The following is a 16,378-nucleotide window of genomic DNA, read 5'->3' as shown; positions in this document are numbered from 1 at the left end:
ATGAGAACCAGGGCCTGTGATCTAGTAATGAACTAATTAGAAATGATTAATGAACATTGCATTCATTAATTATGTCCACTTTGAAGACACCTTTGTTCTTATAATTAGATTCTAGGACCAACACTTTCAATTCTGGAAGCCTACAGTTAGGTTTCTGTGTCCATATTTAGGCACCTAATAAGAGGCCTTACTTTATTTAGGACCTTAAATATGGTCTTAGTGTTCTGCTTTTGGCACACAGGTTTGAAAATTCTAGGCTACAATATTTGTGTGTGTGCATGGGTGTTTGTATATACAGAGAAAAATGCTGCCATTAAAAATAAACAAAACAAACAGATGACAAACCATCAATTATTTTACCAAAGCAAACAGTATGTGGGCGCAACATGGAACAGTAGTTGGTACATAACATCACCGACTTAAGAGGAATGGGCCATTTACATGGTGGCAAGAAGTGAACTATTTAGTAGTTTAAGAAAGCAAAGCAATAGAAGCATGTGAAAAAATCATGAATAGCTTTAAAAAGGCCAACAACAATTTTGCCAGTTGTAATTTTGGGTGGAGGAATTATATGTTATTGCTTTGTAAGAGGCACGCTAGGGTTACATATTATATATACAGTGTGCACATATATAGTGTATATTCTATGCTATCCACCTCCATTGATTATCACTCCAATCCAAATGTTCTGCAGCAGGAAGAGAAATTTTCATCCAATCTCTTCCAGAGTTTTAACCTCCATCCCCGTACAAGATAGGGAAACAATCATAGACACAGAAAGTGAAAAGCATTTAAACAGAATGAAAAACTTGATGCTGAAAGGCTTCACCACAAAGGCCTTCAGATCCAACCTATAGGGACGTGAAAAAGTGTGGAAAGATTTCCACATGACTGCTAATATACTTCTACTGTGAAAGTTGGGAACAATTAGAGAATGGCTTTTTGAGCAACTGGAAAGGGCATGAAGCTCTCATTAGCCAGTCATTCACACAGGGAAGGTGCCTGTCTTCTCTTCAGAGGTCTGAAGCTGTTTCTGTTGCTATCATGATCTTACGAAAATGTATGGAGTTGCGGCCTGGATTCAAGGAGGAAATTTGTAAGCGTTGAATCTCATCTTTAAATCTGTGGAATAGACAGATTATGTGGCCAAGGTCCACTGAGGCCTTATAGATGCCAAAGTCTGGGGCAACGTGTACACAGCTAAGCATTTTGTTCTTCAAGGTCTAATTTAAGATAACTTGGTTTAAGCCATTTTAGTTCTAAAATTTGAAAAAAACTAATACCTTGAATGAAGCCCATGGAAAAGCTTTTGCTCAGGAATTTGATCTTGAGCTGTGATCATGCATGGCAAGGATAACCAACTTGTGGCCAGTGGGCCGTTCACAGCCCACCAGAGCATTTAATAAAGCCTGTGGCCTGCTTGAACACGATATACTAATGGCCAATTCATTAGCATTTTGTCGTCATGTTTACACCATTTTAATTTACACAAGGAAATATATAGAATCTGTTTGGCCCACACAAGGTTGTGTTTAGGTTTATGTGGTCTCCTGTGTAATAAGGTTGTGCACCACTGATGTAGGGTATTTCTACACAGCAATTAAACAGCCATGTTTGGCTGGTGTCAGCTGAGTTGGGCTTACGGGGCTTGACTTCTACTCATTAGCCTGAGTCAGCTGACACCAGCCAGCTGTGGGTGTTTAATTGCAGTGTAGATATGCCAGTAAAGGGCAACTGCTAAAACTAATAAGCTGTGGCAAAGCTGTAAGAAACTCATGAAAGAAAATATAGATAATACCGAGAATGCTTGTCCAAATAGGCCATCAACAAACATCTTTGGAAAGAATGTGTAATCAGGATGTGAAGAGAGGCTTCTTTTACACCTACAACTCTAAGAAGTTCCATTTAGAATTTTTAAAGGCCTTATGAATGTGTTCACATTCTGCAAAGCCAGAAGCAGCCCATAGCATCCTTTCTTTATCAACACAGTAAAATAATAATAATTCCAAGACAAAAACGAGCTAGAATTGAGTGGGTAAATAAATAGCCATTAATTTAGGACATTAATACAATTATCATTAGAATAGCCTACAGTAGTTGTGAAAAATCCTAACTATTTGAGAATGAGGACATTTGTAGCTGAAGCTCAACAACGAACCTTAACTTTGTTGCCGATTCCCTGCCCATTATATATTTACATATCTACCAACATTTCTAAAGTGACTATCACTAATACTATTAGCCACCTACCCGGGGTGAAATTGTATTATAATTATAAAAAGAAAAGGAGAACTTGTGGCACCTTAGAGACTAACCAATTTATTTGAGAATAAGCTTTCGTGAGATGCATCCGATGAAGTGAGCTGTAGCTCACGAAAGCTTATGCTCAGATAAATTGGTTAGTCTCTAAGGTGCCACAAGTTCTCCTTTTCTTTTTGCGAATACAGACTAACACGGCGGTTACTCTGAAACCTGTCATTATAATTATACATTTTTTCAATTATTGACTGCAAATAAAAACAGTACGTTCTGAAGATCTGTCAACTCTTCTCTCCCCATGATAAATAAATGTTCATTGTTTTGGTGAATGAGATCTATCGTGGGAATTGGATAGAATTGGCTATGTTCTCTGTACCTGAAGGGTGGATTCTTTGACTCATGTGTGGAGGATAAGTATGAAAGGAAGATCTAGTGGGGTTTCCAGCCAGTACAGGGAGATGCATGATTTAGATTGTTTTTGCCAGCTCCTAGTGAAATAGGAGATAGGGGAAGGAGTTAGTTTAGATATTATCTGGAGATTAAGATGGAGCTCTCTTGACTACAGTATCACAGAATCATAGAATATGAGGGTTGGAAGGGATCTCAGGAGGTCATCTAGTCCAACCGCCTGCTCAAAGCAGGACCAATTCCCAGCTAAATCATCCCAGCCAGGGCTTTGTCAAGCCTGACCTTAAAAACCTCTAAGAAAGAAGATTCCACCACCTCCCTAGGTAACCCATTCCAGTGCTTCACCACCCTCCTAGTGAAAAAGTTTGTCTTAATATCCAACCTAAACCTTCCCCACTGCACCTTGAGACCATTATTCCTTGTTCTGTCATCTGCTACCACTGAGAACAGTCTAGATCCATCCCCTCTGGAACCCCCTTTCAGGTGTTTGAAAGCAGTTATCAAATCCCCCCCTTTCTTCTCTTCTGCAGACTAAATAATCCCAGTTCTCTGAGCCTCTCCTCATAAGTCATGTGCTCCAGCCCCCTAATCATTTTTGTTGCCCAGTAGGAAGTTGGAATTCGGTAGGATCAAATCCTTGGTATATATATGGAGGGTAAGTGATATTCTGGTGTCTCTGGACTGTAGTAGACATAAATAATGGTCTGTGGTTGGGTCTATGAAAAATTTGTGGTGGGTGGATAGTAGTTTTGAGGTCCTTTTAGAAATGGCTCTGTATTGGTTTCTGATCTGCTGGCTCAGGCTGGGAAAGAACGCAGAGAAATAGATTGATTTAGTTTGGTTTTTTAACCATTTCAAAATTGTTTTTCATTTGAAATTAACAAACAAACAATAATGTAGCTCAATCACTTCAATTTATGGGGCAGAGTGACAGATATAACAGAATGACAACTAGCTAATGGCACAGCTGCAAATGGAATCCAGGACTCCCTACTCATAGTTCCATGCTCTAACCTCAAGGCAATGTTTCAGGAAAACAAAGTTCCAAAAGAAAACAGCCTTTGTTCCAAATGAAACTGACCAGTCTAATTGTCGAGGAAGTGGCTGGCTGAACTATCCAACATTTCTGAAAATAAGAAAAGATTTTAGAAACAGACCCAAACATACTGTTTTGCTTATTGAGAGCACTAGAAAAGAAGAGAGCACCAAGACTCTAAAATAATGAACCATGCTTGAGAAAATGGCTAGCAGTCTTCACGGAGTTTAAAAAAAAAATAGATGCATTTGCTTCCCCCATTCATTATTAAAATTGACCTAAATGCGCTTTTATTTTTTGAAGACAAAAGTGCCTTTCGTCTGGAAAAGGGAATGGTTGTTTAAATGAGTTATGACCGCAATATTAAATAAAGCATCCAAATTGGGCACCTCCACGGGTGTACAGAGATAAGCCCTTCTTGTTTTGTGAACATGGAAGTGTTTTAGTAGAAACTTGTTTTCTATAAAGCAAAAACAATCCCAGTGCAGTGCCAAGAAATAGTATCTTTAAAGGTAAAAACCCTGGATAAATAAAAAAGCATCAGTTACACAAAAAGAATAAAAATTAACAACAGCTACCATGTCGACATAGTACCACCTATTAAATACGTTATTTTTAACTGCACATTAGAAAATACATCTTCCCAAGTAAAAAGGGCCTTTGTGGAGTGATTCACAGCTTCATGCAAAATCAGCCCACATTATAAATCTTGCTAACCTTTTGAAAATCCCCAAGAGCTTACTACAAAGCTGCTGAATCCTCGACTAACCAAACCTTACATTAAAGTATTTACTGTCCTTCTAAAAACTCCATTAGTTAAAGGAAGTAATACTTTTCAGTTGGTGGGCTTTTGTCATGGTCTGCTGGACAATAACAGGGAGACAACTTGCTGTGCCACACAGTGATATAGGTTAAATTAAGTTATCCTAAGAAAATCATTCGGGGAATTTATGAGAAATCACTCCTAAAACGATACTTGACAATCAGCTGTTTTCCATCTGAATTGTTGCAGAGTGCTACAGGTTAATGAGCATTACAGAGAAACGGACTACACAGAAAAGGTGACTGTTTTATCTGAAACTATTACGTTTCCCAGTTCTTTGAAATTACACAAATTAGTCTTGCAGTTACTCATTTGCAGATAGATTTGTTTTAATAAAAACTGATTAATTTCCTTCTCCAAATGAATGACCTATTACAAGAAATATTACATATTAAGTTCTGCTTTCTGAAAATATGCATTTATGACATTTAAATTCTATTCCCCAACATAAGCACTTAATTATATGCTAATACCTATCTTGATTCAACTTAATGGTCATTCTCAAACAGAACTGTATTAATATCTGGGAGTTGAAGCCGAATTTCTGGATACATTATGAAAAGATATATGCTCAGGGTGAAATCCTGGCCCCACTGAAGTTAATGGCAAAAAATCCCAGTGACTTCAACAGGACTTAGTATTTTACTTCAGTATATCGCAAGCAGAAATTAATGTGAATTTATGGTACACTGCAGCTGTTATTTACTTGCTCACACTTTGGCCCAGACTTGATTCCTTGCTCAGTTCACACTATAAGTGAAGTCAGTGTGAGTTTTGCCTGACTTGACCTTGCCTGCACCAATGGTGTCAATGGGTATTTCACCACTGACTTCAGTGGGAGCAGGATCAGACCACCAGTGAATATGTTACTGCTACTCAGGGGTGTTGCTTCAAGCATCAGCTCTGCTAGAATATTTGAACAAAGGAAAATTTTGTTATAGAGTGTGCTTCACATTCTTGCTTATTTATTGGAAAGTATCTCGTCTCAAAGAGAGAGTACCAGGTCCAAGCCCATATTTTATTCTACATCTGTATTACAGTAGACAAAGTTATAGTTATAGCTGAAAAGGCAGTTTCTGTATAAGCCCTTGTTTCCAAGGCACTTATCTTTCTGCAAATATTACTCTTTGAGTTGACATTTCTCACTGCAGCAGTTATGAAATTTTTTGGGGGGGTCGGGTGGGTAAATACTCACTTGGGCATTTTCTAGCGATCTGTGCATAAATAAAATAATCCTTTAAGACATTTCTGGTGCAATTAGAACATGGCTTCTTTAAAAACATGTAATTTGCTATGGAGTTAATCAGAAATGAAAATAAGTGCCTTTAACATGTTTAAAAGAATTTGCTTTTGAAATAGCAAAGTTATAATTATACATGCATGTATATTTATACCAGGGATTGGCAACCTTTGGCATGTGGCCCATCAGGGAAATCCGCTGGTGGGCCGGGATGGTTTGTTTACCTGCAGCGTCTGCAGGTTCGGCCAATCGCAGCTCCCACTGGCCACAGTTCACCGTTCCAGGCCAATGGGGGCTGCGGGAAGTGGCAGCCAGCATATCTCTCGGCCCATGCTGCTTCCCACAGCCCCCATTGGCCTGGAACGGTGAACCGCGGCCAGTGGGAGTTGCGATTGGCTGAACCTGCCTATGCTGCAGGTAAACAAACCGTCCTGGCCTGCCAGCGGATTTCTCTGACTGGCCACGTGCCAAAGGTTGCCGAGCCATGATTTATACCGTCCATGCATCATACAGAATTTGTCATCATTTATTTATGTGCTACCAAGCTGAAGGCAGTATTTGAAGGTACCAGCGTGCATGTATTTGAAGCCACACTCAACTCTGAATCCTACCTGCAGTGTGTGAAACTACCCCTCTTCTTGAATTTCCCCTTTATTTGAATGTGTGATCATTATAATCAGTACTAAAAATGTGTGTCTCTAAATGCATGCATCATATAGACTGCAAAATTTGAGATTCACAACTGATAAAGGTAGTAAAGATGTATAGATCAATGCAATGCATGCCTGACCTGCCACAAGATGGCAGGGCCCTGCAGGTCTAGCTTTTCAGCTGACCCCTTCCCATAGCCAGAAATTACAAAATTTCAGGCACTCTGTAGGACTACTTAGATTCCTGTGGCTATGCTCCAGAGTGAATTAAATTTATTATGAGTCTGCATTCTAATAAATGCACATTCACATTTATGTAAGAATTTATTTTTTGTTTTATTTTCACTTGGCTCTCACATAAAAGCACTGCACTATAGTGCCATTTTCAGTTTCTTATTTTATACATTTACATACAAAGGAGTCCCGCTTTCTGAAAATCAAGCCCCATAAAGTGTGTGTCACCAAGCCAACTGCCTCCTGTCCTGAACATCCCCTTGTGGCCTGAGGTCAATCTCCAGACTGCCTGCCTCAGTTTCTCCCTTTCAGGACACTTACTTATTAAATACACTCAGGCTTTTTGTCCAATAATGTTCCTTCTCCCAGGGTCTAATGTATTGACATAAGACATAAAACAAAACTCAGTTCTGGGGTTCTCTTCTTCCCCGGAGTCTGCTCTCTGCAGCATTTCCCTGCAATGGCAGGCCACTCTCAGCCATACCCATGGAATCTGTTTTCCCGGCCACTTAGCCTTCTTCAGCCCTCTGGCTCTGGCTTCCAGGCCCAAACCTCCCCCGTTCAAGGGTCTCCTGCAAGAGCCTCCTGCTCGGGGCAGTTCTTCTGCACTCTCTGCCATACCTTTCTTTGACTGTTTCTCCCTGAGCATCCTCCTCTTTCTGCAGCTTCCTGCTGCTCTTGAATTGGAATCACCTGATCCCTGCTCAGATGTGCCTCCTGAATAATTAGGGTTGACTGCCCTCAGGCTTTCAGCCCTTAAAGGAGCAAGCCACCTAAATTGGGCATCCAAAGATTGAGGCACACAAAAACATTTTGGAAAATTTGGCATTTCTCTTTATCTTTATGTCTAGCTAGAGATACAACTAGAGAGACAGACAGATATACATAGCACACACACACACGACATTCACTTCAAAATAATCACACTACTACAATGTTAAGGTTGAGATTTCGAATGCACCAGAATAAAATAATTCAAAAATAATGACTTGCACAGTAACTGTGACTTGGTTATACTACACAGAGTGTCAAATCCTGCAATCCTTTCTCAGGCAAATCTCCCACTGATTTCAGTAAGGACCAGAATGTTTGATCACTATCTACTAAGTAATCAACAGTAATAAAAAATGCAGCATACATGCGAGGGGGCCATATATAAAAAAGAAAGTAGATATACATTCAGTATAATACAACATATAATTTGAGGCAATCTAACACATTCTGGGCAAGATTTTGCTCTCAGTCACATGGGTGTAAATGAATGGTAACTCCATGGACTTCAGAGAGCAGAATCTAGACCTTTATTTTAATTCATTAAGGATGATCTCCAATCTGGCTTTAGACCTTTCTCTAGCAATGCTGTAGCCAAAGATTTGAAAAGCTTTATATTCCAAGCATGCTCCTTTCTCCATTCTCAATCATGCAGGGGATTACAAGCTCTTTTAATAAGAAATGAAAAATTAAAATGGATTGGGATGAAAAACACTTGAAAGCGGCAGCTGCACTGACACTTTTAGTTTAAAATCAGTTTCTTTCACCCAGCCATTTTTGCTTTACACACACCTGTGGTGTTTACTCCTATTTACAAATGCTAAAGAGCCAGGTTATACCATTTAAACCCTTCCCTGCATCTAGGGCAGTTCAGTCACCCTCCCCCTGGAGAAGCACAATGAGACATTTTGCTTTGGGGAGTCATAACGTCTCAGGAGGTCCCAGTGCACAAGGCCAGAGTACTGGGTACTTTTGTGCCCATTGTGGATGCAGCTATCTACCCTCTGCTGCACAGTGCATGGGGGGAGGGACAAAGCCATGACCTACCTCTCCTTGCCCCCTTTGGGGCACTGGGCATTCCCAAGGGAGTAGAGATGGAATGCCCCCTGAGCCCAGTGACCGGAATTCAGTCTGACCTGTGGTGACTTCCCCAAACCAGCTCAAAATTTGCATCCTGCATCTCACATGGGAGCTTTTAAAATAAAACATGCAAGTTTTGAAATGATAAAAAGCTATTGACAAATACAGCAGAACCCACAGCTTCTTTCTGAAAATGCGAATTTAAAAAAAAAAACTAGAAATGTGCAGTGAAAGTGAGAGATTCTCTGGGATTCAACATCATTTCTGTATATTGCATCTTTGTAGACATCCCACTCTTGGATTACTATTTTTTTACACCCAAAATTCTAATGCTAAATGAACATTCCCATATTTTGTATCTAAAAGGGGACAGGCTGGCCAAGGAGACTTGAAATGAAGTCCAGAGCCTTTTGCCTTGAGGGCCTCAGCCTCAGTTCAGCCCAGGTCAGTAGTAATGAAAGCCATTTTTACAGGATGATTGCTTGATGGTCTGAGTTTATTTCAGTCCAGTCCTTAGAGGACATGTCCTCATCAGACAAACCACCATGATCCATAACACAGTTGGTAGCAATTGCCACCCTGTTGGCAGTTTCAGCAGAGGAGTCCAGGAAGTAAAGGTCACAGAGAATGAACTACTCTCTCCCTCCCTGGAGCAGGCCCCTCCAGCAGGGGAGTTGAGGCATATCAGCAGGGTGGTGTGGGGGAAATCTTGCTACCCAACTTATACCTGTTCTGGGGGTACAAGGAGAACTTCTGTCTCCAGGACCAATTCATTTCAGAACCTTTGAGAAGCACTCAATGCCCATAAAATATTATATAGCATTTTATTTGACACTGTGTAGAGACTTTGTATGAAATATGGGTACCTGACATACTGCTGGGAGTTATGGATAAGTAATCATTCTCATTCTTCTTTTTCACCAATATCACCTGCCAAGAGGAGAAAAAAATATATATGTGATACATCCACAAATGCAAAATAGTTGGGCTAACATTAGTGTGTAAACAGGATAAGACATTTTTGGTACTGGATGCTACAGTCCATGTCTGCTGGCATTTCACATTGCACCGAAGCTGAGGTGACTTGCACCAATGCAGAGGGCAACAAATGTGAGCTACTGCCAGAATCCTGGCAGAGTTGTGGAAGACCAGGTCTCCAGATAGGTTCCTGGGTTAGTGTTTTTGTTGCGTGGTGTGTGGTTGCTGGAGGAACCTATCCTTGCAACAAAGCCCGTTGCCAACTCTGTCCACATATCTATTCAGGGGATACCATCATAGGGCCTAATCACATCAGCCACACTATCAGTGGCTCGTTCACCTGCACATCCACCAATGTGATGTATGCCATCATGTGCCAGTAACGCCCCTCTGCCAAACTGGACAGTCTCTACATAAAAGAATAAATGGACACAAATCAGACATCAAGAATAACAACCTTCAAAAACCAGTCGGAGAACACTTCAATCTCTCTGGTCACTCGATTACAGACCTAAAAGTGGCAATATTACAACAAAAAAACTTCAAAAACAGACTCCAGCGAGAGACTGCTGAATTGGAATTAATTTGCAAACTGGACATCATTAAATTAGGCTTGAATAAAGACTGGGAGTGGATGTGTCATTACACAAAGTAAAACTATTTCCCCACGTTTATTTCCCCCGCCCCCTACTGTTCCTCACACGTTCTTGTCAACTGCTAGAAATAGCCCACCTTGATTATCACTACAAAAGGTTTTTTTTGTTTTTTTTCCCTCTCCTGCTGGTAATAGCTCACCTTACCTGATCACTCTTGTTACAGTGTGTATGGTAACACCCATTGTTTCATGTTCTCTGTGTATATAAAATCCCCCCACTGTATTTTCCACTGCATGCATCCGATGAAGTGAGCTGTAGCTCACGAAAGCTTATGCTCAAATAAATTTGTTAGTCTCTAAGGTGCCACAAGTACTCCTTTTCTTTTTATAGAATAGGGGTGTTATCTTAGTGCAACCTGCTTATTTTAAACTATATACTTCAGTTCTGGGACAGAGGTGCCACAAACAGTGCACAGGAATCTCAGCCCAAACACCAATGCCCAGTTCCTAAGGAGCAACTCTGCCCCAGCCTTGACTCTAGTTACTGACATGATGACAGAGAACAAATTCTTCTGCCTCTTGCAACAGACCCTCCAATGAGAAATGACATCACAAAAATAAAAACAGTGCAGCATTTCTTCCAAGACTGAACAGTGCTCAGATACTAAGGAAAAGAACCACAGGACTATATGTAACAGCACCATCCGGTGCCTTATCATTTATCTCCCTTGCTGTTTCTCCCACCACATCCATTTCTGTCTACGTATTTCATTACATCTATCAGAGAATGTGTATGTTTCATCAGAAAGGAAAATGTGTGAATGTAAAGGTTTAAAAATGCAAAGATGCCTTTAGAACTTCATAATATCTTGCAGGGACCATGTAAGTTACTTGCACTTTCCTCCCACTATTCAATGAAAGCTTTTTGGACATGTATTCTTATTTTCTTTAGATTTATTTGGGTTCTAGGGACACTTCCTCCCCTTCTTGAGAGACAGTGGGCCTGATCTCCAGCTAAGGTTCTGCCCATAAACTTTATAGTAAAGTTGTTAGCATTATTTCACAATAACCAATACATCCATTACTTAGCCTGGTCTACACTGGAGGGTTGGGGGGATCGATCTAAGCTATGCGACTTCAGCTATGTGAATAACATAGCTGAAGTCGAGGTACTTAGATCGACTTACTGTGGTGTCTTCACCATGGGGAGTCGACTGCTGCCGCTCCCCCGTCGACTCTGCCTGCGCCTCTCGTGGCGCTGGAGTTCAGGAGTCGACAGGAGAGCGCTCAGGGGTCGATTTATCGCGTCTAGACTAGAAGTGATAAATCGATCCCCGCTGGCTCAATCGCTGCCCGCGGATCCGGCGGGTAGTGAAGACATACCCTGAGTTCTTGTGTGGCGTCCTTCTTATAGACAAGTACTACAAAACATAAAATTTCCTTCAGTAATTAAATCAAATAACTTAATTGTAAAAGAAATGCAAGCTTTAGATATTGTAAGCAAGAAGATGCTATATGGATAGTATAATTACTTTAACTGAAAATCCCTTTAAAAATTAAACCAGAGGATACATTGTTAAAAGAAATACGCCTGTTTCCTATATTCTTTACCACACCAGTTGCAGTGTGGGAAAGTGTGGGAAATGCTTGGGGTAAATGTGGGCTCCTAACCCACAAAAGCCAGAGTAATCAATCAGGCTTTGAACATGGAACTCCATGGGGACTTGGAGGATCAGAATGCACCACCACCCAAACTGTGGCATAACTTCTCACTGTCTTTATTTCAACCTAGAACCTGGAACACCAGCTGTACACCGTCTGCACCATCTATGTGGAAGGTTTGGGACCTGGGTCTCTAGTAGCCCTCTGTGTTGGCCTACAGGGGCCTGGCATGGAACCCCCTCCGCAGGGTGTAGGGGGCACAAAGACCCCACTGCATATCTGCTCCACCTGTGATCCCCTCATACAGGGCTACCATGGGTGTAAGGCAGTGGTATAAATTCATGTGATGTCACGCCAGCAAATATTGAAAATCAGCCAATCATATTTTGAGGACCCATGTCAGAGTCCCCAGATAAAGCCAGTCTGATGTGTTTTTTGAGGTAAAACAAGAAAAATGTTTTTCCATTTATCAGGCCCGCCTGTCCACATTACCTCTTCTTGATTAATTATAGGTTTCAGAGTAACAGCCGTGTTAGTCTGTATTCGCAAAAAGAAAAGGAGTACTTGTGGCACCTTAGAGACTAACCAATTTATTTGAGCATATGCTTATGCTCACATAAATTGGTTAGTCTCTAAGGTGCCACAAGTACTCCTTTTCTTTTTTTGATTAATTATGTGGCTGGAACCCCTTACTATAATTTGGCTGGCATCACGTTATCCTCTAGCTCCCTCTAGTGCACCATTGATATCAACCATGAACAGGATGTCATACCCAGCTGTGAGTTATGAAACTGACCCAGTCAGATCCACTAAAGCAGGGGTTCTCAAACTGGAGGTTGGGACCCCACAGAGGGTCATGAGGTTATTACATGGGGGGTCGCAAGCTGTCAGCCTTCACCCCAAGCCCTGATTTGCCTCCAGCATTTATAATGGTGTTAAATATATAAACAAGTGTTTTTAATTTATAAGGGAGTTTGCACTCAGAGGCTTGCTGTGTGAAAGGGGCCACCAGTACAATAGTTTGAGAAACACTGCATTAAAGTGACAGCGGAAGTATGCTCTAGCAAGGAAGAAAGTACAACAGTACTAATGTGTTAAAGGAGTGACACCCCGGGGGTAGAAAGCTAGCAAGAAACAGTCAGTAGTGGGAGAAAAAGGAGACGGGAGCCAAAAAAGGATTAGCAGAGACTCATGCAGAAGTGCATATGTAAGCAGGTGAAAGAAGCTCTCATTGGGAACCTGGGCAGGGTACACATCTGAATTTAGAGCCACACATGATACAAATAAGAAACAGCTGCATTTAATCTTTTGAGTCTCCTTGAGCTTCACTCTCATGATTTATGACACTGGCACAAACCCCTAATGAAATGATAGCCCTATCATTCTCTCTTGACATGATTAGAAACCTACTAGTCCAAGGTCAGGATTTTTCAATGTGAGTTTAGCCCTCATAACGTAATGTATTTGTATATTGTCTTCATTTTAACTTGTCCTTAATTTGTTTTCGTCATTTAACCTGACATATTTGATAAACTTAACAATAAATTAATTGTTATTCCAAAGTCTGGAATTGCTACACCACGTTCCCAAAGTATTTAAAGGATCTCAACTTTTGTGGTAATTATAACAGCAAGTAAGAAAATAAAACCTGCTGGGTGAAGGTTTTATGGGACAAAAGGTTAAAATAATCAGCCTTTTTGCATGTTCTGATGTGTTTGTGTCTCCTCTTTTCTTCCCTACAGGCTGCCTGAAAGCAAATCGGGACTCTTCTTAGAAATAACAGTATGTCCTTTAATCTTTAGGTGCAAAACCGATATTCTGTTTCACTTTTGCCATGTACAAACAAGTATAAACAGAGGCTACAAAGAAAACTTTATTCTCTTTCTGTTGACATCTTGTGGAACTCTGAGGTATTTTATACTGTGCCAAACAACAAATTAAACAGGAGCCTAGTAAACATAGATCAGGTCTGTTCCTACTCCCATTCAAATCAGGATCAGGCCCCTTCCAACATGCCAGTGGAACGAGTGAATCTCACCAATAAATCATTTGCCTGAATCTAACTGTGGTTAGGTGACTTACTGACAATCATATACAGTACTCTTAAAAACAAATAATCAAGTTTTGGAAATAAAGCTTGTCCCTCCTGTAAATAATTAGTTACTAGTCTTAAAATTATTGTCTACAGGCCAATTTAAAAGAAAAGAAAAGAAAAGAAGAGAAAAGAAAAAGCTTTTTCAGCCAATTATGTTTTAAGGGCGAAAACTCCCCATTGGGAGTTTTGCCATTTTCCTCAATGAGACCAGTATTTGGCATGAAGTAGTCACTCCTGTAAAAATTCATGAGGAAATGAACGAAAGGAAAGATGGCCATTTGTGTAGGGCACTATACTTAGACTCAAGAGATCTGGCACTGCCACAGACCTCCTGCGTGATTTGGAGCGAGTCACTTAATCTTTCTGTGCCTCAGTTCCCTGTCTGTAAACCTGAGAGACTACTTTCTTCCTCTTCCTCTTGTGTGTGTAACTCACTGGGGCAGGGACTGCCTCCTGCTCTGAGCATATACAGCAACAAGCACATTTGGGCCCTGATTGGTTGAGGTTTCTAATCGCTGCTGTATTACAAATAATAAATGGAGTGGGTTTTTATTAGCTGTTTTACAGATGACAATGATTTTAATAGTGTTTCTTGATTCAATTCTGGAATTAATAATTAACGTTTCATTCTGCATTTTATTTGCAGTAAATAAAATAACTTCCTTTTAAGGAATGTGGCAAGTTGCAGGGAACAGTTCAGTCTGTGCTGTTTATCTGTTTTGTTGTCCCAAAAGTCAAATGTCTTTGTCCACAGATCCACAAGGGCATGCTTCGCCTCCAACTTTTAGACAATCTCTCTGGAAAATACCCCTTTTAATGCTGGGCCTTAGGTCTCCACTTTTGATAAGGAGGAGCCCACTGGCCCTGCTATAACACTGACTTAAGCACCTCCATTTCTCACCATGGCTCTTCCAGCCAGTCCAAAAGAACAGGAACTCCGGTTACAGATTTTACCCCTTTGGGAAGCTATGCAATCAGCAGATACTTGAAGGGACACAGTGCAGCCTTTTCAAACCAAGGCAGCTTTTATTATGTCTACACTTAAACCTCAACAACGGCACCACCGCAGCTGCACTTCTGTAGTATTTCAGTGAAGACACTCACTACAGCAATGAGGGGGGGTTCTCCCATTACTGAAGTTAATCCATCTCTGTGAGAGGTGATACTTGGTTGATGGAACAAACACTGGGGGTTAGGTCACTTAAATTATGTTGCTCAGGGCTGTGGATTTTTCACACTCCTGAGCAATGTAGCTGGGTCAACCTAACTTTTTAGTGTAGACCTGGCCTGAGACAACTGGAATATAGTATTGAAGTGTCCTTAGGCTAGAATGGAAAGAGTTCTGATACCCAAGTGCTCACACCTCAGTCCTTTGTTCCCAGTCCCAGTTAAGCAGCTTCCACATTTCCTTTCCCTTGGCTGCCAGTTATTAAAAGTTAATGTCCAGTCACTTGTCTTCCATTGTATCTCCAATGCAATCCTATCCATATGTAGACAATTCTTGGTAGTTCATTCATACCAGCTCAGACCCACCTACTTGACTCTTTTACCCATTCTTGATCCCAAGAAAAAAATTATTCCCTTCATAACCAGTGGGTAACAATACAAAACGACAGGGGAAAACTGAGCTACGCATATTTTTTTGTTAAAATAATGCCCAAATGCCCCACATTCTTCACAGTTTTCTCTGGATCTAGTATTGTAAGCTGTTGGAAGGGTGGGTGGTGTCTAAATTAGCTACAGAACTTTCCTCCTTGGAGGCTGGTTAAGTGTGGAGGATCTTAGAGAAAATCTGGTCCCCAGTCAAAATCAGTTACTGATCTAAAAAGGTTGTAAAAGGGTACAAATAGCACCCAGGTGGGAGATTTATGGGGCAAATCCCTTCTCCACACCAGACCAGTAATGTATGGGATTCATACATTCTGAACATTGGTGCCTAACTTTCCCTTTCTGTACTCCACAAATGATACAACTTTTACATAAGAGAGAAAAGGTGGATGATGATTACGGTAATATCTTCTGGTCTGGGAAAGATAATCAGGGGGGTCACAGCTAAATACAAGGTAGAACAGATGGTATTTAGCTGTGACACTCTGATTACCTGTCCCAGACCTGAAGAGGAGCTCTGTGGAGCTCAAAAGCTTGTCTCTTTAACCAACAGAAATTGCTCTAATAAAAAATATTACCTCACCCACCTTCTCTTTCTCATATCCTGGGACCAACACAAATGCAAACAACTTTTAGATTTCCACTCTTAATGTTAGTACCCAGGAAGCAGTCTCTAGCAGATGAACTTTTGTGCCTTCAGCTCTCTGTCTAGTGTTTTTGCAAGACGGCTAGCCAAGATCTCACTCTTTCTTTACAATACAATCTTTCCATTCATGAATGATTTCCCTAGACTACAATCTTGAGATAAGCCCCATCCCAAAGCATTAGTTGCAGACATATGACAGTTAAGGTTGCAAAAGATTTCTCCTGTCCTTTCAATGGAGATATTCTGAACCTTTTCCCCAGCCTCCAGATTTGCAGCCACATGCTGTGTGTATG

At 40.8% G+C, this 16,378-nt stretch overlaps 1 protein-coding gene across 1 annotated transcript in view; it reads right to left on the bottom strand.

Moving 5' to 3' along the window:
• Positions 1–16,378, bottom strand: part of THRB (thyroid hormone receptor beta) — a 279,935-nt gene that overhangs the window by 61,958 nt on the left and 201,599 nt on the right. Inside the window, exon 4 of the mRNA XM_043540920.1 lies at positions 9,368–9,431. Coding sequence (XP_043396855.1) covers positions 9,368–9,374 — 7 coding nt within the window. The 5' untranslated portion in view covers positions 9,375–9,431. The remainder of the gene's footprint in view (positions 1–9,367; positions 9,432–16,378) is intronic.

This window comes from Chelonia mydas, chromosome 2 (genome assembly GCF_015237465.2).
Source record: "Chelonia mydas isolate rCheMyd1 chromosome 2, rCheMyd1.pri.v2, whole genome shotgun sequence".
Lineage (NCBI taxonomy): Eukaryota > Metazoa > Chordata > Testudines > Cheloniidae > Chelonia > Chelonia mydas.
This window is presented reverse-complemented; position numbering and strand designations above follow the sequence as displayed.